General features: G+C 51.0%; 3 protein-coding genes and 1 long non-coding RNA gene across 24 annotated transcripts in view; 2 read left to right on the top strand and 2 right to left on the bottom strand.

Annotated features, from left to right (window-relative positions):
* The window catches only part of LOC149915229 (uncharacterized), a 241,332-nt gene that overhangs the window by 143,447 nt on the left and 76,790 nt on the right, over positions 1-21,095 (bottom strand). The gene's annotated exons all lie outside the window — the stretch shown is intronic.
* The window catches only part of LOC149915233 (uncharacterized), a 175,532-nt gene that overhangs the window by 113,014 nt on the left and 41,423 nt on the right, over positions 1-21,095 (top strand). The gene's annotated exons all lie outside the window — the stretch shown is intronic.
* LOC149915238 (RANBP2-like and GRIP domain-containing protein 8) lies at positions 83-13,550 on the bottom strand. 18 transcript variants are annotated; one of them, XM_090122907.1, is made up of 8 exons: positions 12,443-13,550; positions 12,087-12,184; positions 10,967-11,060; positions 8,325-8,436; positions 7,837-7,993; positions 6,862-7,092; positions 6,330-6,480; positions 83-1,335 (listed from the first exon to the last, which is right to left on the bottom strand). In XM_090122907.1, the coding sequence occupies exons 1-7, from the start codon at positions 12,492-12,494 to the stop codon at positions 6,376-6,378; spliced, it is 849 nt and encodes a 282-aa protein (XP_089979033.1). In that variant the 5' UTR covers positions 12,495-13,550; the 3' UTR covers positions 83-1,335; positions 6,330-6,375. The 18 variants fall into 18 exon arrangements, 12 of the variants coding, with proteins under 12 accessions (XP_089979033.1, XP_089979032.1, XP_089979037.1 ...); XM_090122906.1 differs by lacking the exon at positions 83-1,335 and adding an exon at positions 4,555-5,509; XR_016459317.1 differs by lacking the exon at positions 83-1,335 and adding an exon at positions 7,179-7,295 and having other exon boundaries at positions 4,555-7,092.
* Positions 17,135-20,994, top strand: LOC149915239 (uncharacterized). Of its 2 annotated transcripts, none has more exons than XM_090122929.1 (5): positions 17,135-17,380; positions 17,930-18,001; positions 18,377-18,469; positions 18,899-19,046; positions 20,293-20,994. In XM_090122929.1, exons 1-5 carry the CDS (start codon positions 17,206-17,208, stop codon positions 20,480-20,482), a joined length of 678 nt encoding a protein of 225 aa, XP_089979055.1. In that variant the 5' UTR covers positions 17,135-17,205; the 3' UTR covers positions 20,483-20,994. The 2 variants fall into 2 exon arrangements, with proteins under 2 accessions (XP_089979055.1, XP_089979056.1); XM_090122930.1 differs by having other exon boundaries at positions 17,151-17,380; positions 19,329-20,973.

The following is a 21,095-nucleotide window of genomic DNA, read 5'->3' on the forward strand; positions in this document are numbered from 1 at the left end:
GCCAGCGGCGCTGCCGCTGACCAACGAGAGCCCGGGGGTGGGACGGTCCGGCACCTGACCAATGAGAGCCCGGGGGCGGTGCGGCGTTGCGCTGCGCTGTTGGTGGGAGGAGCGCGGCAGGGGGCGGGCCGTGGGTGGGGCCTCGGGGTGCGCCCTACTGCTATAGGGGGTGCGAGATGGGAATGGGATTGACAGGTGGGAGGTGGGGCTTGGATGTGGGGTTGGGATATGAGGTTTGGAACTGGGCTTGGGAGCTGGGGTTGGGATGTTGGATGTGCATTGGGATGTGAAATGTAGGGTTGGGGTGTGGGGATATGGATATGGGGTGGATATGGAATGGGAAATAGGAAAATGGAATATATATGGGATGGGCTTGGGATGGACATGGGACCAACACTGAAGAATGTGGGATGGATTGGGGATGAAATATGGACACGGGATGGGATTGGGATGATAGTGGCATGGGATAAGTAGATGGAATGGACATGGGATGCATGTGGGGATAAGGATTCGGAATGGCTATGGATATAGGGTTAGGGATGGGGATAGGATGTGGGGGTATGGATGTGGGATGGGTTTGAGATGGCTGTGGGGTGGATATGATGGATATGGGATGGGATAACGTTGTGGGATACGGACAAGGGATGGCTACGAGATGGGGCTGTAGTGGTTATGGGGCCATAGGGGCGATGGGGCCAGGATGCTGCAGTCACCTCTGTCCCCAGAGTTCATCCCCAGTGTGACACATGGAGCCCCACAGCTGCTCCTCTGCCCTTTGTCACTTTCATGGGGAGGACATCCCCCAACCCCCATTATCAAAAATAAACCTTAATTAGAAAAGTGAGGGGTGTCAACTCCGCCCCATGGGAACAATGTTTTCTGTGGGGGAGGGCACAGATGGCGTCTCCAGAGGGCTGTCCCAAACTCTGGGGGGTGTTCACAACTCTAGGATATGACACCACCAGGGTGCCATGAAGGTGTCCCAAGCTTTGGGGTGTGACACAGGGATGTCCCCAATTTTGGTGGTGTGACATTGTCATGTGGTGTTCCCACTTCCCCGGGAAGTCCTCCAGGTGGTCACGGTGTCCCCAGCTTCGGCTCAATGTCCCCAGGGTTCTTTTTGTGCCCTCTGCATGACGGTGACACCCGGCGCCAGCTGCCAGGAGTGACGCCCAACGGTGATGACACCGCATCACGGCTGTGACACACTGGTGTCACACAGTCCCCTCTGGTGGTGGCACAGAGTTCACCACCGTGCATGTCCCCGTCCTCATGGCAGACGATGGTGACAGCAACAGAGGTTTCCGGTGTCACCGGGTCCTGCGGTAGGCAGGTCTGGAGGGGTGACAAAGAACAGTGAGAGGCTCAGTGACAACATGGTGACAACGTGGTGCCGCCAGTGCCTGCCCCCACATGATGGTCAGAGTACAGGGAATGGTGTCACCCGATAGATGGTGGCACACAAGTGATGGTGACACCAGATGACGGTAACAACAGTGACAGCCAGGGATGGGGACGCTGCGTCACGGCTGTTCCACATTGAGGTCACCCTGTGTCACAGCGTCACCTGAAGACAGTGACATTCAGTGACACCCAATGGCATCCAGTGAAGGTGGCACCCAACAATGGTGACACCACCGACCCCATGTCACACCCACAGCAGACCCCACGTGTCCCCCGACTGTCCCCAGCCCCCCTCCCTGTACCCCTCCTCGTCACCTCTTCAATGAGGATGTCACCGTGCTGCAGTTGTGCCACCACGGCAGGGGGGACAGCTTGGGACAGTCACGGACAGCCAGGGTGACAGCGTCCAGGAGCTGTAGGACGCTGATGGGGCTCTCGATGGGGCTCACTACGTTTAATGATTTAATTCGGGCTGGGGTCCAATTTGCTAAGATTGACCGCCAGCCCAACCATGTTCTTCTCCAGCTTTGGAGACAGCTAAAGGACAACCAAAAATTTCAGACCTACCCTAAGAAACCAAGGGTAAGGGTTACAGAGAGAATGCCAACAACAACATGGAACTTAGAAGATTTCATTGTTGCTAATAGAAAAAAAAGCCTCCTCAGGTGTCTCGGGCTACAATGCCTGAGGCACTGGAAGCAAAAGAATTGGCCATAGCTCAATTCATGGCGTGACGAGGGATGTTAGTCCCCCTAGGGCCTCCAGATAGGACCAGAGGCCCTGTGTAGAATTAAGGATTTATTGGTCCCGAAAAAACATTCAGAGAGTTATGGCATTGGTGGACACTGGAGCAGAAACATCAATTATCTACGAAGATCCAACCAAATTTGGTGGAGACAGAGTGATGATTGGTGGCTTTGGGGGACAGACTATGGTTGAATCTGAGGGTGGGGCGTCTCCCACCCCGGGAGTGTAAGGTGTGTATTGCCCCAATGCAGGAACACATCTTGGGCATAGATATTCTATGGGGTCTGGCTCTCCAGACAACTGTGGGAGAGTTCAGACTTGGACAGAGATGTATCCGTACCCGGGCAGTGCAGGCAATATTAAGAGGCCATGCGAAACATGGGCCTATTTGCCTGCCGAAACCGCGCCGGATTACTGATATAAGGCAGTACAGACTCTGGGTGGGCAAGATGAAATATGGGGAACGGTGCAGGAATTAGAAAAAGTGGGCATTGTAAGACCTGCACACAGCCCATATAATTCCCCCACACGGCCAGTGCGAAAGTCGGATGGCACGTGGAGAATGACAGTGGATTACAGAGAGTTAAATAAGGTCACGCCGCCTGTTCATGCGGCCATAACCAACATTGCCTCCCTAATGGACACATTGAGTAGGGAGATAAAAACCTATCACTGTGTCCTGGATTTAGCAAACGCGTTCTTCAGTATCCCGATTGCTGAGGAATCGCAAGATCAGTTTGCGTTTACGTGGGGAGGCAGGCAGTGGACCTTTCAGGTCCTGCCACAGGGGTACGTGCATTCACCAACGTCACAATCTAGTGGCGTGTGACCTGGCTGATTGGAAAAAACCTGATGATGTTAACCTGTATCATTATACTGATGATCTCCTGCTGACATCCAACTCACTGGAGGCATTAAGGCAGGTGGCAGATTCATTAACCGCCTATTTACAGCAGAGAGGATGGGCTATAAATCCCAGAAGGTGCAAGGTCCGGGCCTGTCCGTAAAATTCCTGGGGGTGGTTTGGTCAGGAAAGACCCAAGTACTGCCCAGTGCTGTCTTAGATAAGGTTCAGGCGTTCCCAGTCCCTACAACATCGAAGCAGCTGCAAAGTTTCTAGGTATACTGGGTTACTGGCGTTCCTTTATACCTCACCTAGCGCAGCTGCTAAGGCCGCTGTACAGACTCACAAAAAAGGGGCAGCTATGGGACTGGGGGAAAACAGAACAGGATGCTTTCCAACAGGCAAAACTGGCAGTTAAACAAGCCCAGGCATTGGGTATATTCGATCCTACCCTCCCAGCTGAGTTGGATGTTCACGTTACTCAAGATGGCTTTGGTTGGGGCCTGTGGCAACGCCAGAGTTCTGTTCGGACCCCCATTGGTTTTTGGTCTCAGGTCTGGGATGGAGCAGAAGAAAGATACAGTATGATTGAAAAACAGTTATTGGCTGCCTATTCAGCATTACAGGCAGTAGAGCCAATAACCCAGACGGATGAAGTCATAGTTAAGACCACTCTGCCGATTCAGGGGTGGGTGAAAGGTCTGACCCACCTTCCTAAGACAGGGGTGGCCCAAGCACAAACAGTGGCACGATGGGTCGCCTACCTCAGCCAAAGGAGCAGTCTGTCTTCATCAGCCTTAAAAGAAGAGCTTCAGAAGATCCTAGGCCCAGTGACCTATCATTGTGATGCACCAAAAGAAACACTGGTCGCTCCACCAGAGAAGAGCCCCATTCAGGAGGGGAAATATCCTATCCCTGAAGATGCCTGGTACATGGATGGGTCCAGCAAGGGCAACCCGAGCAAGTGGAGAGCGATAGCATACCATCCTTCCACTGAGACAATCTGGTTTGATGAGGGGGATGCTCAGAGCAGCCAATGGGCAGAACTGCGAGCCGTGTGGATGGTTATACCCAAGGAACCCGGTGATGGTATCCTGAATATCTGTACAGACAGTTGGGCTGTGTACCGGGGGCTCACTCTTTGGATTGCACAGTGGGCCACCCAAGAATGGACTATCCACGCCCGACCAATCTGGGGCAAAGACATGTGGTTAGACATATGGAATACAGTCAAACACAGGACTATATGTGTCTACATGTTTCTGGTCATCAGCCCCTACAGTCACCGGGAAATGATGAAGCTGACACGCTGGCCCGAGTTTGATAGATTGAGAATTCACCATCTGAGAACATCGCCCGTTGGTTACATCAGAAGCTACGGCATGCGGGACAATAGACAATGTGGGCAGCTGCTAAAGCATGGGGGCTGCCCATACAGCTACCTGACATTGTCCAGGCATGCCAGCATTGCGACGCTTGCTCTAAGATGAGACCAAGATCACTGCCTGAAACGACAGCCCATCTTGCTAGAGGACACAATCCTCTCCAACGATGGCAGGTCGATTACATTGGGCCCCTTCCTCGGTCTGAGGGGGCGAGATATGCTCTGACCTGCGTCGACACTGCAAGTGGGCTACTGCAGGCCTATCCAGTACCGAAAGCAAACCAGGCATATACCATCAAGGCACTGACTAAACTGATGTCTGCCTACGGGACACCTCAAGTCATCGAGAGCAACCAAGGGACTCATTTTACTGGTGCAACGATACAGCGCTGGGCAGAAGAAAACAACATCGAATGGCGATTCCATCTGCCATATAATCCAACGGGGGCAGGCCTCATTGAACGTTATAACGGTATTCTTAAGGCTGCCCTGAAGACAGACTCCCAGTCCCTGCAGGGGTGGACGAAAAGACTGTATGAAACCTTGTGGGACCTGAATGAAAGACCCCGAGACGGCAGACCCAGTGCCCTGAGAATGCTGCAGACAACATGGGCCACCCTGCTTAGGATCCAAATTACGGGCACTGATTATCAGGTAAGACCTAGATTGGTAATGAAAATAATCTTCTGCTCCCTGCCCCTGAGAATTTAGAACCAGGCACCCATAGAATAAAATGGCCTTGGAAGGTGCAGGTAGGACCCAAGTGGTGTGGCCTACTTGCACCTTGGGGGAGACTGTTGGAGGTGGGAGGCTCAGTAGTTCCTCCAGTAATAGGTACATGGCCAACTGATATTGTGGTCAACACTCCGATCTTCACTGCTAAAGGGACCCCCATCATGTCCCTATGGCAGATCAGGAGACCTCCTTTGGTGCCTGACAAAGTTATGCAGCCACAGATATCTGGCCAGAAGGTGTGGTACAGGCGGCCGGGACGTGCCCCAGTACAAGTGGAAGTGTTGACCCAGGATAGAAGGACGGCCTGTATCTTGCCCTGGAGAGCAGACCTTCTCCTCCTGGTACCCTTGAAACATCTGTATTACTCCCCGTGAGTCTTCGAGCCTTCAGGATCACTGCAAGGAACGAAATGCCATCAAAGCGTTCCAGTGTTACAGTCAGATCACGTGCGACACCCGGTGATGGCCTACATGGGACTGATGGAGCAGAGGACGGACCTGCACCTGACGACCGCATGCCTCCAGTAACTTCATCGAGCACTGGCCCATACAAGAATATCAACGTTCACCAATCGTCACTTGTCTTGAATTGTACCAACATGCGTCGCGATGGAAACTGTATAAGTGTCGTGATATAAGTGGGTCTCTGTATTAGGAAAAGCTTACCCATTAGTCAACCTGATCATTGGTTCACGCCGTGAAGGGGTGGAGTGTATGGGAACTGCTGAGTCACGGCCTGAACCTCTGATTAGTCACCTGAGGTGAGCAATGAGTCAGCCCTGGGAGCACAGGTGAAAGCAATTCACCTGTGCTGCAGGAAGGGGTGGAGCCTGGCTCCACCTCTCCTAGACCCATTTAAGAGCTCACTACCAGTGGGGAAGGATCTCTCCCTCTTTGGATGATCCACTCCACTGGTCTTTCCTGAGCAAGCCCACGACATGGGTAAGCATCCTATTTATTCTTTTTGTCTCGCTCTGCCTAACTCTCTTGCTTATTTCATTATTATGACATCTTGATATTATTTGATTTATATAATATTCCTTTATATAATTTTCATTGATTATACACTAGCACAGAGAAACTCCTCTCCTGTCCACAAACTGGTTACTCAGGGAAACTGATGCCTGCTAGATGTTCTGTGACTCAGAAAAACATATTCCCTTCTGGATTGTTTCTGTTTGTTTGGTTTTTAAATGCAGTAAAGATGAAACAATACCTTTCAAGTGCCTCTCTGCGCTGATGGACATCTCCCGAAGCAAACTTCATTTTAATAAAGCTAGAATGAGCCAGTAGATGACTGCTCTTGATAGCTCCCCAATTCTTTGTATTAAGTTCCAAGTCCTGTCCTGGGCTGATTTGAGGCATTCCTAAAGAATAAAGTTCATCAGAGGATGAGGAACCACCATCTTTCTGTGAAGGCAAGGACATTACTTCTCCAGGACACACTGCTACCTAACCCAGGATCACAGCTGAGGCATTAACATATCCTTCAGCAGTAAAGTTCCAGGAACTCTTTGAACAGTTCTCCCCCTGATGGAGCTGCTATATCCAGCTTAGACTTGAAGTAAGAAAATAAGCAAGGTTTAACTTTAGGAAGAAAATCCCCATTAAACAATTGGCTTCAGTAGACTTTCATTTGGAAAAGTTAAATCACTTGAGCAATAGCTGTCAGTGGAACAAAAATAACAGACTATGACCAGTTTTGAGGATATGGAAGATTATGACAGGATCAAAAGATGGTTAAGTACCTCAAGTGTCTTTACGACACAGGAGTACCATTCCAAGCTTGTCTCCAGAGGTATTTTCTTCTCTGCCTCCTGAACATGGAGCACGGCATCTCGTAACTTATTGCGTGAGCGGTACAGTGCAACAAGTCTGATGTTAAGGTAGACGTCATCGGGTCTCACACGGAGTTCAGCTTGAGTCACATAAAAGAGCTCATTCCAGCCATCTTCGACTTTATATTCTTGAAACTTCTCCTATTAAACATCAAGGCAACGTATTAATATATTTTTTTTTTCACATCAGCCTTTTCAACAACCACATTACCTGACAGTTTGCTCACCTCCGCTACACAGACTACAGACTTGCTGGAATTACTCCAACATCTTAGAAACGAGATAACAGGGGAAAAAACTTCACTGTGCCTCTCGTAGATGCCAAGTTAAGACTGTCAGACTATCTGAGACAGAGACAGCACACCTTGTTACAGAATAGCTGGTCCAAATAAGACAACAGAAAGCTAACAGAAGCCTCTGAGAACCTCTGTGTCCCTGCAGCTGTGCTACATAAAAATAAGTGCCAAAGTGACACTGCATAACTGATGAAAGCATTTACACTGTAGTTGAGAATGACAGCACTTCCTACATTCTGCATTTTTAAACTCAAAAAACTAAAAAGCAGCTTAGGCAATACTTGATGTGTCTGTTGCGACTATCTAAACTCAACTTCTTGGATATTATTGCTAACACAGTTTCCCCACATTTTTGAACACCTCAACCTTAAAACGCATGAGAAAGCTCAGAGCTGCAATTTTCAAGCAAGCTAGACAAAAACATCAGACAGCAAAGAAATTAACATGTAATAGATTCATGCTAAACTAATGCTAAACTAATTTAGCCAAGGAAATATTGTGAGATGACTAGATGGCATGCTAGAAGCACCCAGTCAGATATGGAAAGTTTCTTCAAGGCACAGAGCAGAGATGAGAAGCTGGAATTTACCTTCAATCTGAGAGCAGCAGGATTCCTGGGGAGCAGCCTGGCAGCTTTCTCAACCCAGTATTTTGCTCTTCCATCACTGGTGTCTTTATTGCAGAATAGCTCCACAATCTTCAGCACCAGATCCTTCTGTATTGGGTTCTGGAGATTACCATCATCCCTGCTTGGCAATTCCACAGCAGGCACAGACCCTTAGTCCAAAGGGCAATGGGAAGACTATCATAGCAGTTACCACAAAGATCAAGTCAGGACACAAAAGAAAGAATCAACTGGAAAATAAATAAATAAAAGCTGAAGCCAATTCTACCAAAAAAAGAATCCTTTCTTAAGTACATCATAGACAGATTTGGCAATGCAAAATGTACATCATACAATTTGTCCACAACACATTTTCTCTCTGAGCTTAAGGAATGCACAGCACAGATGCATTTTAAAAGTCCATTTACAAAGGAAGAAAGCTGGTCATTACAGGGGGTCAGTGGATCGCTTACCTTGTAACACCCAACAGCTTTTTCTGTGTTGTCCTGAGCTTCATAAATTTGTCCAAGAAACCTGTGTGCCCTGGGATCTCTCTCTTGGACACTGAGATAAGTAGATATGTATCTACAGAGCGAGAAAACCCAGAAAGATCAATACTCCTCAATAATACAAGTCCCCCCACACCGTGCAGCTAAAGCTAAAGGGAATTTAATCTGTCAAATGGAAAGCAGGGCTATATTTAGTTCTAGATGCTTGACCTAGACCTTCCTGTGAGGAACAACATTATTTTTACACGTACCAATGCTACTTACTTGTCAGCAAGTACTGAGTTCTGAGCAGCAGCTCACAGAACCAGATGCATCATATGATGAAATAAAAGCCACTTCAACTCCATGATTTCTTTGGTATTATATAACTAATGCAGTTGCTCCTTTAGAAGGATTTCAGTGGCACCCAATCCTTCCATTTACTGTTACCTTAAAAAGGCATGATCGTGATCTTGATTTCTCTACTTCAGCTGGCTTTTCTATTACACTTTCAAGAACAGATCAACCACATACATCAACACGTATTACCTTTTAGCAAGTTCATACTCTTTTATTTCAAAATACAGCTTAGCACAGATGAATCCTTTCAACCATTTCTGAATGGAAAACGAAAACAAACACGACAGGCACATGTCAGATGTACAGTACGTTTGAAGCAACTGAACAGGAAGAGCCCTCTTTTCAGCAACGCATAACAGTGCTAACAGTTAATTACCAGCCCACTTCTTGTATTCAAGCCTTTGTTTCTGAAAGAGACAGGATTAAGAAAGGAATCTTGTTTCCAATAACGGGCAGAAGCTACCAAAGGAAAACTGAGGCCATTAGCGAAGCAAGCGACTGATCTTTATACTTGGGACATTTCACAAACACTTCTAACTAAAGAAATCAGAAGAATGGGGTCTGCTACAGCTGAGCTTTTTGTTATTGCTGCTGTTGCAATACAACAGTGTTGCAGGAGAAAACAAATCCTACAAACTAAGAGTGAAGATGTTACCCCAGCTCCTCCTGCTGGTGCTTCTGCCATCTTCCCCTCCTGCCGGCTCTGCCTTCTGCTTTGCTTTTTGTATTTTCACTTTTGTTTCCTCCTCCTACCCCTCCATAGATACCTTTGGAGACTTACGTTTCACCTTTCACTCACACAGTGCGTGCTGTGAAGTTATCTTGGGCTGATAACATCAGAAATAGACTACTGCATCCAAAAAGCATTTTCTACCTGCATGAAGGAGCTAGAGAACTAGGAAGTGACAAGCAAAAACTTCACGGCAGACGTAAACTAAATAACGTGAAACAAGTCTCTGCAGTCTAAGTACGCCTGAAGTTCATCTCCAACCCTCTTCCCACCCCAAAATACGGGGGGAAGTTATTCACGCAAGTCTCCTGAGTTTCAGTCTGTGTTCTGAAGTAAAACAAGGACACGCTGACATTCATCAGAGCAGAGTCATGCTTGACATCTCCTTGTAAACAGGGTTGAAAAGAAACTTCATCAGACACGCTGGCAGCCTTGAAAGACCCTCCCTTCCAAAATCAGCACAACAAGAAAACCAGTCACTATTTCCACCATTGACTGTGCTAGACAGTGAGTTGTAAGCATCACTGCAAAGATGAAACCAAACCACAGAACTTGGCCTCGAGTGCAACAAGAAGCGAAGCAATGGTTTTTGTTGAGCCCAACAGGAATCTCAGAACGGTTGAAGAGCATCTCTGAATTTGGCAGCGGTACGCTCCACACTGCATAGTCTAAACAGCACCCAAGTCAGCTCAACAAAGCCACAGGAGAACTTTGTTGCTGTTGGAAAAGCTCAAAATGAAGATGCACGCTGCCTCACCCCAAGACCCTGCAGCAGAACAGCAGCCCGCGTGCATTCACGCTCTGCAGCACACTGCTGAATCTGCTGCCTCTGCAATAGAACCCACTCACAGCAGCAGAGCAGCACCTTTGGGGATTAAATAGCTCCCACTAACTGCACTGGTTGGCTCTCTATGATCTGTGCACCATTTCCAGATCGCAGGGAATCATCTGGCTGCCAGGTACAGCAGCAAAACTACACTGGCCCAGCTCTCCCTCTCTTTTTCCTGACCTTCCACAGCGCTGTCACACAGACAGGAATATCAACCACACAGCACGTGAAAGAAAACCAGAAGCTTAGGAACACCTGTCCCCTGTTTGGGCTCTTCAGTTCCACAAAACGCAGGGATCTGTACGGACTGACAGCACTGGGCTCCTCGTAACTCTACCGAGGGCTCACCAGTTTGAAGAGCGCACAGCCCTGGCAAACCATCTTCCCAACAAGTCAGCTCCGTGCCCTCCCACACAGCCGCTTCCCTCAGCTTCCACTCCCCCTGCCATCCGACCTCAAAGTCAGGGTGGGGAGCCTTGCTCACAAGGGAACTTTGCTGCAATGTCTGTTACCTGACTAAGCATGTTGCCGGGGCTCTGGGCGCTCAGTCTTGCCAAAGAGGCCCGTGCTACACCAAAACAGATGGCACAGCTCTTTCTGCTCCTCCTTGAACCCTGGACAGGGTATTCAGGAAGAAAACCGAGAGGAGAAAAGGAAAACGGATGTTCCACCTGACTGCTGCCTACCCTAGTACTCTGCAGACCTCACCTCCGGGGTGGACACATCGCCGTATGAGTTCCCAACTGCTGGGACAGCTTCTCCAGATCCTTCCTGCAACCGGGACTCCCCAGCCACTGTGAATCTGGATGACGATAAAGGAGTAGGGCAACTGGTGATGCATCTTTCTTAATCACTATCACTATGCTACATGTCATTATATTATGACGTGGTAATGATTAGACTCGCTGCACTGCTTATTTTCTTTCCTGCTAAGCTTATCTTTTCACTTTAGGGCACTGCTTTGTTTTTGTATTGTTTTGAAATTGACAATAAAATAAGCTTATGCCTTCCTTCGTGTCTACGTCCTTCCTGCTGACCCAGTCAATAGGCAAAAAAAAGATAAAAAATAAAACGTAAGTGAAGGTAAGGTCGGACAAGGGAAGTTAAGGAAACGGGGAAGGGGAGGGAACAGGGAAGGGGAGTGAAGGGAAAAAATAATAAAAATCTCTCTGGAGGAAGACCAACATCTTAAAAGCATGCCCAGAAGGATACAAGGGAATTTGCAAACCAGACCAAAGTTCTCGAGTCCTTACCCTGGTGTTCTCTGAGGCTCCTACCCACCATTAAAACTCATCAACATGAAATATCTCCAGAAACAAGCAAACAATAACCAACCAACCAAACCAAAAACCCATACCATGTATTTTGGGGTGGTGCCATTCAGAACGGCAGTTTGGGATATTCCATACTGACTATTTATGAAAAAGAGAAGGTGAACTACATTGGGGTATCTCCCTTACATTTCAGATACTCAATGAGAAAATCTGCACAACATGAGAAAGAAAAGGAAAGGAAAAGGAAAAAGGGAAAGGGGAAAGGAAAAGGAAAGGGAAAAGGAAAAGGAAAAGGAAAAAAAGGAAAGAAAGGAAAAGGGAAAGAAAAAGGGAAAGGGAAAGGAAAAGTGAAAGGGAAAAAAGACCTTGCTCTTAGTGCCTAGAGAGGATGTTCCACAGTACATCTGCAGGCTTTCTGGACAGCAGGTTTTATCTTGAAATGACTACTTTCCCTCTGCTGAACAGAAACATCCATTTGTTTCAGAAGTTCTTCAGTTCTACAAAGTTCCCAGAAATCACTGATTGCAGCCCTCCTTTTACTTTGGGTCTTTTACCTCAATCTTTACAGACGTCACAGAGACACAAAGCACGGCTGAACAGATTTCATGTTGGGTTGCGGTTGGATCTGATGACCTTGGAGCTCTTTTCCAACCTGAGCAATTCTATGGTTCTATGATCCCGTATCCATTCCAAGTCCACCCCATACCCAGAGCCCATCCCATACGCATCCCATTGCCCAATATCCCATCCCATATCCATCCCATATCCACATCCCCACATCCCAATCCCAAATCTCACATTCCAATCCCACATTCAACATCCCAACCCCACGTCCCGACCCCACATCCTACATCCCACATCCCAATTCCAAATCTCATTCCCAGTCCCTCCTCCCGAGCCCATCACCCACCTGTCCATCTCATTCCCTCATCCCAGTCGCAATCCCACAGCCCCGATCCCATCCCCTATGGCAACAGAGAGCACCCCGAGGCCCCCCCACAGCCGCTCTGCCCCGCCCCCGGCCTCTCATTGGTCAGGGGCAGTTCCGGCCCGTTCGTGCCTCTCATTGGCCAGCGGCAGCTCCGGCCTCTCACTGGTCAGGGGCAGTTCCGGTCCGTTCGTGCCTCTCATCGGTCAGCGGCAGCTCCGGCCTTCCCCGGCCTCACACTGGTCAGGGGCAGTTCCGGCCCGTTCGTGCCTCTCATTGGTCAGCGGCAGCGCCGCCGGCTCCGATTGGCTGAGGCGCAGTGCGCGGGAAAGGCCGTTGGCAGCCGGCTCTCCCCTCAGGTGGTGCCGGTCCCACAGCCGCTGCGCGCCGGAGCTGTCCGGGCAGCACCGAGACGGAACTGCGGCACGACGGGAGCGGTGCTGAGGACAGCGGCGCCGGAGCCGGGAGGGACGGAGAGCGCCGCCGGGCCGGGGAGGGAACCCTGCGCGGCCGTAAGCCACCTCCGTGTGGGGTGAGGGGCTGGGAGTGGGACTGGGATGTGGGGATGTGGATGGAGACAGGATGGGATGTGGGGAAGTGGGATATGTACGGGACGGGCTGTGGCTGTGGGATGGATGTGGGATCAATATGGAGCTCTGGGGAGCTCCGGGAGAGATACAGGGGCTGAAGAGAAGTAGAGGGGGCTAGGAAGCTGTGGGGAGCTGGGAGGGCCTTGGGGGGGCAGGGGGCTACAGAAGGCTGCTGGGGTATAGGGAGGCACACGGGGCTGGAGTGGGCTGTGGTACGGGATTGGGGTATATGGGGCTCTAGGGGTGGGTCTAGGGGGATTTGGGGCAATGGAGGGCGGTGAGGGGCTTAGGGGGGACACGGTGCTATAGGGAGCATTGGGGGGGTTGGGAAGGGGCTCAGAGGGGCTGGGGAGAGCTGTGGGGAGGGATATAGGGGGCTGGGGGAGGATATAAGAGAATGTGGTTGTACAGATGTCTGTAGGGGGCAAATAGGTGGGCTAGAAGGGGATATCACAGAATTGCCAGGGTTGGAAGGGACCTCGAGGATCATGAATCTCCAACCTTCCTACCACATGCAGGGCCACCAACCTCCACATTTCACACTAGACCAGGCTACCCAGGGCCCCATCCAATCTGGCCTTGAACACCTCCAGGGACGGGGCATCCACAGCCTCTTTGGGCAGCTGTTCCAGCCTGTTCCACCACTCTCTCTGTAAAGAATTTCCCCCTGACATCCAACCTAAATCTCCCCTCCCTCAACTTCAAACCATTTCCCCTCGTCCTGCAGTTATCAACCCTTTCAAAGAGTTGATTCCCCTCCTGTTGTAGGCTCCCTTTAGGTGCTGAAATGCTGCAATGAGGTCACCCCGCAGCCTTCTTTTCTCCAGGCTGAACAAGCCCAGCTCCCTCAGCCTGTCCTCATAAGGGAGGTGCTCCAGTCCCCTGATCATCTTTGTGGCCCTCCTCTGGACCCTCTCCAACAGCTCCCTGTCTTTCTTGTACTGAGGGCTCCAGACGTGGTCGCAGTACTGCAGATGGGGCCTCACAAGAGCAGTGTAGAGGGGTACAATCACCTCCCTGTCCCTGCTGGCCACCCCTCTTTTGATGGAGCCCAGGATATCATTTGCCTTCCGAGCCACAAGGGCACACTGCTGGCTCATATTAAGTTTTTCATCTATCAAGACCCCCAGGATATGGGGCTAGAGGGAGCAGTGGGAGGGCTGTGGGTGTGATATGGAGAAACAGGCGCGATAGGGGTCTGCAGAGGGGTATAGGTGGGACATATGAGGTTATAAAAGGCTGTAGGGGAGCTCTAGGGGGCTTGCGTAGACTATAGTAAAGTATAGGGGAATATGGGGCTATCGGGGGGCTATAGGGTAATGTGGGGAGAAGAGGCACTGGTAAAGGCCCATATACAGAAACGATAAGGGGGATAAAGGGGGCCAACAGATGGATATAAAGTAACATCAGGAGGCTGAAAAAAAAAAAAAAAAAACAAGTAAGAAAAGATAAAAAGATTAAAACAGAAAAACCAACCAAGAAACAAACAAGCAACAAAAAAGAAACAGGGAGGACTGTGAGGAAAATAGAAAAGAGGAAAAAAGAGAATAAGAAGTAAAAAGTAATGCATGTAAATGTAGAGAAAGCAGGTAGGAAAGCTAACCGTAGCAGAGCAAAGGAAAGCAAGACAAAGAATGAAAAAATGCAACCCGGCAGGAATGGAGGAGTGTGGGAAGAGCTGAGCCCCGGCCTGGCACAGGAGCTGCACGGCAGGAGAAGAAGCTGAGCCCAAAGGTAAGAGGAGCTCCTTGGGGATTTTTGTGGGCTTGAAGCAAAGCTGAGAAGCCGTGCCCGGGAGGAGGTGTGGGTAGCTCCAGGCCACCTTGCTGTCTCCCCAAGAGATGCGGGCTGTGGGCTAGGCAGCGGGCAGGAGTGCTGGCCAGAAGCAAGCATCTGTGTGGAGAAAGGCAAAGGGCGGAGGAGGTTGAAGGGGAGCTACCAGGCATGGGCTTGCTCAGCAAGGGGAGCAGAAGCCTGAAGGGCACGAGAAGGGAATAGAGAAGGGCAGGCAGTAGGCGTTAAGTTGCGAGCAGAGCTGAGAGGCACTTGTCAGAGCAGCAAGCGGAGCAGGCAAGTGTTGAGATTTGGCTTGAGTAGCAGGAAAAGCCAAGAGCATGAATAAGAAGGAAGTGAGGAGAAGGTAAGTGAAGGGCAGGCGAGGTAATGGTAGGCTAAGGAAGGGAGAAGGGGAGGGGTAAGGGAGGTGCGGGTAAGGGAGAAAAGGAGAGTAGGGGGATGGGGAGGGTAGGGGATGGGAGCAGAGGAGGGGAGGGGGGGTTTGAGGGGAGGGTTAAAGGAAAACGTATGATTAAAATCAGAAAAAATAAGAGAGAAAGAAAAATGAGAAAAAAAATGAGGAAAAAATGAGAAAAACAAGAGGGAAAAAAAAAGAAAAAAAGATTAAAGGAAATGAGAAAAAGAGGAAAAAAAGAGAAAAAGAAAAAAGAAAAAAGAGAAAAGAAAAAAAAGATGAAAAATAGAAAAAAGAAAAAGGAAAGAGACAAAATAGAGAAAAGAAAAAAGAATATATAATAAAAAAAAGAAAGAAAGATAAAAAGAAGAGAAAACAGAAAAAATGAAAAAAAAGCAAAAAAAATTAAGAAAGATAAAAGAAGAAAAAGAGAAAAGAAAAAAGAGAAAAAAGTATTTAATGTTAGAAAAGAGAAAAAAGAAAAATGAAAAAGAAAAAAATAAAAAGAGAAAAAAGAGAAAATAAAAGAAGAGAGAGAAAATAATATATGAAAAGAGAAAAAAGGACTAAAAGAAGAAAAGAGAAGAAAGGCAAAGAGAATAGAAGAAAAAAGCCAAGTAAAAAGTAAAGAATATGAGCTAAGAAAAGAATGGCTGGCAATAAATATGGAGAGAGCAATGCATAGCATTGCAAAGGAAAGCAAGGCAAGAGAATCAGAAGAGCAGGAGAGGTAAGTTTGGCATAAGGCAAGGGGGAAGGGGAGGGGAAAGGGAGAAAAGAGGGGGAAGGGGAGGGGAGGGGAAGCGAAGGGGGGGAGGAGAGGGGAGAGGAGAGGAAGGAGAAAATGAGAGAGGTAGGGGTGTTGGGAGGGGAGAGTGGATGGGGTGGGAGGGTTGAAGGGGAAATGTCACTGAAGAACCGGCTTCTGTTTTGGCATTAAAAGAGAAAAGTGAATCTCTAGATTTGCACAAAGCAGTAAAAACAACACTGAAGTGATTTTCTTTCTCCTTTGACAGCGTCTCTGTCTCTTTAATGTCGCTTCCCAGCCGAGCCATTCCACACTTCCATGCTGTCCATGTGACATCAGTGGTCTCCTGCTGCTCTAGATGCCTGGGAATCCTCCCCCAGCACGACAGCGCACACAGCAAGCCCAGGGGGAAGCTGGCCCTGGTGGCGGAACAGATGTCATCATGGGGACGTGGGGTCACAACGCCCCGCCTGGTGCCGTGAGCTCACAATGCTCAGCGTGTGCCCCAGGCGTTCTGTGCCGCCCAGCAGCACTCGCTGTGGCTGCAGCGGTGGTGGTGGCAGCATGGCACGAGTGTGGGGGGCCACGGCCCCCGCCCGCCTTGCTCTCCTCCTCCTCCTGACGGCCACGTGTTCCCAGGAGACTTGTGCCGCTCCGTGGCGAGCGCCAGCAGCAGGTGGGTGGGCAGAGACAGGGCCACAACCGAGTGGCGGCGAGGGCGAGAGCTCCGGGCTCTTGTCCCCGTGTGCCGCGCTGCCCTGGGGCTGCCTTCTGTGGGGGTGTTGGGATGGGGGGGACGGGCAGCAGCGCAGGAGCCAGGCGAGGGCGTGAGGAAGCAGTGCTCTGCAGGGCTGGCTCCAGCCGTGCCGGGCCGTGGCTCTGCTGCTGGCTGAGCACGCTCTTTGGCCGGGGCTGACCTAGGGGGAGCTCAGAAGATGTGTGCTGGGAAAAGCGGGAGCATTTCTGCTCCGGCTTCCTGGTGCTCCCCATAGATGAATCCTGGTTCCCAGCAGAGACCCCCGGCTGGAGCCCAGTTTGCTCTAGGTGTCTTTTCTTGGTGTGCTCGTCCACACAGTCCCGGAGGGGTGTTGCACGTGGCCTGGAGAGCTTCGGAAAGCTTCTTTATTTCTTTATTTGGAGAGTTGTCACATATCTGTGGGAAGGCAGCCCTTGCCACTCTTTGGAGGAGAGAACCTATACGTTTGCTGTTTGGGCCATGTCATTCCCTGACCTGCAGCCAGTCCTCGCAGGTGACTGCAGAAAAAAACCCCAGGCCCCAAGGTGCAGTGGAAGCTCTCCTCACCTGTGTCTGATCACATTTGTGCCTGCAGGTCCTCTTGGTGAATTACCAAAGCAGAGTCTTGTTCCTGAGCCTGGGCTGGATGCCAGAGGTAAGTCACCAGCCTTCATCTCACGCTCTCTGCTCATATGTGGTTGTGGTAGTTCAGGAAGGGTTCAGCTTTTCACTGCCCGGTGATTTCTCCTGCACGAGAAGCCTGGGTGCCAGCCAACTGCCCACCTCTCCAGCTTGGCAACTTTCGACCCAAGTCTGAGTGCCACGTCATCAGCTGAGCCCCTTCCAGTCACTGCAGGTCCCTAAGGAAGAGAGAGATCACAACACACAATGGGAATGTTTCTCATTACAGCTGCGCCTATAAGCAGTGTCTTGCCAAAGGCTCAGCATAATCTGCTCCATAAGCCTCCTGTGGGGCTATCCCAAAGGAAAGGGATCTTCCCTTCCCCTTCCAGCCCCTTCCCTTCTGCAGACAGTTCCGCACACGGTTCCTTCTTGGACTGGCACGGTGCTGCTGCAGGCACCCAGCAGCTATTTGCCAGATGCTGCTGTGTAGCAGGGAGAGAAGAGTGCTGTGGAGCTGGCATTGCAGTCTAAACAAGTACCTGGCCATGTCTGACAGGAGCTGCTCTGTGTTTGTGTACAGGTGCGGGTGGAGTCGAATGGTCTCCAGCTTCCCAGCCGAGCTCAAGGACAGAAGCCCCAGCAACTCGTATTGGTATGCCATGAGTTTTTGCTTCCTTTGAGAGATGCCAGCTCACAGTCCTAATGTCAGCCGGGCATGTCTGCAGGCGTGAGTGAGAATGCACAGCTGCATGTGCATGCCCTGTCCTCACACGATCCCCTGGCACCATCTGCTCTTCAGTGATGCCCTTGTGCAGTTGTGTAGATTGCAGTGTGTGGTGGGAAGTTCTCCTCATGCTTTGGGTGCAGAATTGCCTCCAGGGAAGGCTGTGCCAAATTCTCGGCTGCTTCCTGTGCTGGAGCCCCACAGGCATCCCAGGGTGGCTGTTGTCTTTGTTGACTTCACCGAAAAGACCGCTCAGTTCAATACTTTGTTTCTCTAAGATTTATCTTAATGCTTTCTGTTAAGGTCCTGGGGGATGGAAAGTGGCATGGGAAGATGGAAAATATTCCAAGAGACTGTCCCATTTACTAATGAAAATCATGAAGAAGGCAGCACGTGGTGAGTGTATTTCTGTCTATACCCTGATTAAACAGATCCACACGCTCTCCTTCTGCTCTAGTGAGATTTGTTTAGTCAGACAACTACCCAGCCTCAGGAGGCAACGGTGAGCAAGTGCAAAAGGAGTCTTAGAGCATGATGGAGAAGAAGGAGCAAATCCATGGCCCAGGAAGGTCTGGACCGTGGCAGAGCCAGAGTGTAAACAAAGCTGAGAGGCCAAAAAGAGGTTCCCTAAGGCGCTGCCTTGATGTGCAGTGCCTTAGGGAATTCCCTTTGCTTCGCTGGAATCAGGGAAGCATTGCAGCCCGAGGATTTTCACATGTTCCTGGAGGCCAACAAAGTGAAAGACAACATTTTTGGCCATGTCAGACCTCTCGTGAGACTGCCAGTAGGGCACAAGACACAGCAGTGAGCACATTGTTCCTCCAGGTGTGGAAGATGAAGGACGTGCAAACGCCACAGAAGATCAAGTTTTACTGAAGTACTGCCTGGCACTGACTGCAGCTTTCCTGGTTTCCATGCTGGCAGCCATGATAACGTGCTGTCTGCTTATCCGGCGATGGAGGCAGAGAAACCAGTGAGTTGTTGTTCACCCCCACCCCCATCCTGCCCAACTCTTTACTGTAGGGCTGCTGTGAGCCAGGAGGCACTTGTAGTTCCAGCAGCACAGAGGCCGGTTAGTTGTTGGCTAACGTGGTCTGAGATTTACGCTATCAGATGTTTGAATTGGCACGGCCGTTCCTGCAGCCCGTTCTTAGTGCTGGGCCTGAGACAGGCTGAGAGCTGAGGGCGGCTCTTTGCCACTGAGGAAGGAGAGCAGGGGCTCTCCTGTGCCCTCAGCACGTTCCTCTCTCCACAGGCGCCTCGCTGCAGCTGATGGAGCCCAGCACGATGTCTGCGGCCACAGTTTGCCCTCGTCCTGCTCTCCTCAAGGGGCCTGGCAGATGGACATGATGCCAACGGCGGTGACCACCTGCCCACCGGCCGGATGGCACCACCAGGGCGGCCCCTGCCAGACCTGACAGCAGCCGGGCTCAGCTGCCCCTACCACGGGCCCCACAGCCCACCAGCCCAGGCTCTGCAGCCCGGGGGGCATCAACACCACCCCCCATCCCCCACCGCCATCTTTTAGGGGACGGGAGGAACCCGCTTGGCTTGGAAGCTTGTGCTCATCGGCCGGCACCCAAACAACGGCACCCTGGCGGATGAGCAACAGGCCCAGCAGCCCCCCAGCCGCCCTGGGCATCAAGACCACCCCCCATCCCCCACCACCATCCTTCGGGGGTCGGGAGTGGTCCCTCAGGGTGTCAGCCTGGGGGCAGCCACATCCTCAGGGAAGCTTGAGAGGCCTGGCAGCCCCCAGCACCACCTCTGCCTTCGCTCTCCCCTCCAGCATCCATCAGGGGATGGAAGCGAGCCCAGCAGTGTGTAGACTTGGGGACGTTGTCCAACCGACAGACAACCGCTGCCTGGGGAAAGCCAACTGGCCCAGCAGCCCCCCATCCCCCTGGGCATCATCACCACCCTCCCACTCCCCTCCACCATCCTTCAGGAGGTGGGAGCGGCCCCCCTAGGTTGTCAGTTTGGGGGCATTGCCCAACACCCAGAAAACCACCCAGAATGCCAGGGGGAAGCATATCAGGCCCTGCAGCCCCCAGCCCCCCCAACACCACCTCTGCCCTCCCCCTCCTCTCCACCATCCATCAAGAGGTGGGAGCGGCCCCCTCAGGGGGATCATGTAACACCTGTAAAAAAAAAAAACTGTCTGGGGGAAGTATGACAGGCACAGCAGCCCCCTGACTCCCGCCCCTTCCCCCCCCCAGCATCACTTCTGCCCTCCCACTTCTCCACCATCAGTCAGGAGCTGGGAGCACCCCGTGTGTGGGTTTGGGGACATCATCTGACAGCCAGAGAACCACAGCTGGCATCAACCGGGGCTTTCTAGGCTGTGCTGTACCAATAAATAGAAAGTACCATCACAATTGTCCACGCTGTTGTCATGTCACTACCTGACCCACGAGCAGACCTTGTGTGCCACTTGGCATTGGCAGACAGCCACTGTCGTGTGGGAATGGCTTTGAACTCCAAGAGTGGAAACTGAGGTTGATGTGTAGAGAAATCCCTCCCCCAGAGGCAGCGAGGCCCTGGCCCAGGCTGCCCAGAGTCTGCAGGTGCCCTACGTCCCGGCTCGGGCAGGGGACAAGGGTGGCAGTGCATTATGCAAAAGCATCAGTGCTTCTGCGTGAGCTTTACCGGACAGCAGGCAATCATTTGCTCTGCAATAGGAACCAAGCAAGAACTATGAGCACATTTCCTGCCTCCTCTACTTCATTTTGCTTTGTGGGCTGGGCCGAGAATCTGAACGTGGAGAGAGACGGGAGGAAGGCAGTGCTGCAAGCCTCGTATGCCTGCTGTCACTGCTCGCTCTGTGACTGCAGTCGCCTTAGCAGAGGCACAGTCCGTTGTGCTACCAGCAATGCCCGCCTGCCACGATAGCACCCTGCAGCTCCTCTCCAGCACCTGCCCTAGGCCACTAATTTCTCAGCATCCTCCAGGAGATGCAACATTCCCCCATTTCAGCTCTCAGCACTGCTGCACTCCTCAGGAGCTGTGGCCACAACCAAAG

The sequence above is a fragment of the Phasianus colchicus genome, chromosome 22 (assembly GCF_987193195.1).
Source record: "Phasianus colchicus chromosome 22, bPhaCol1.hap1.1, whole genome shotgun sequence".
NCBI classification, from domain to species: Eukaryota; Metazoa; Chordata; class Aves; order Galliformes; family Phasianidae; genus Phasianus; species Phasianus colchicus.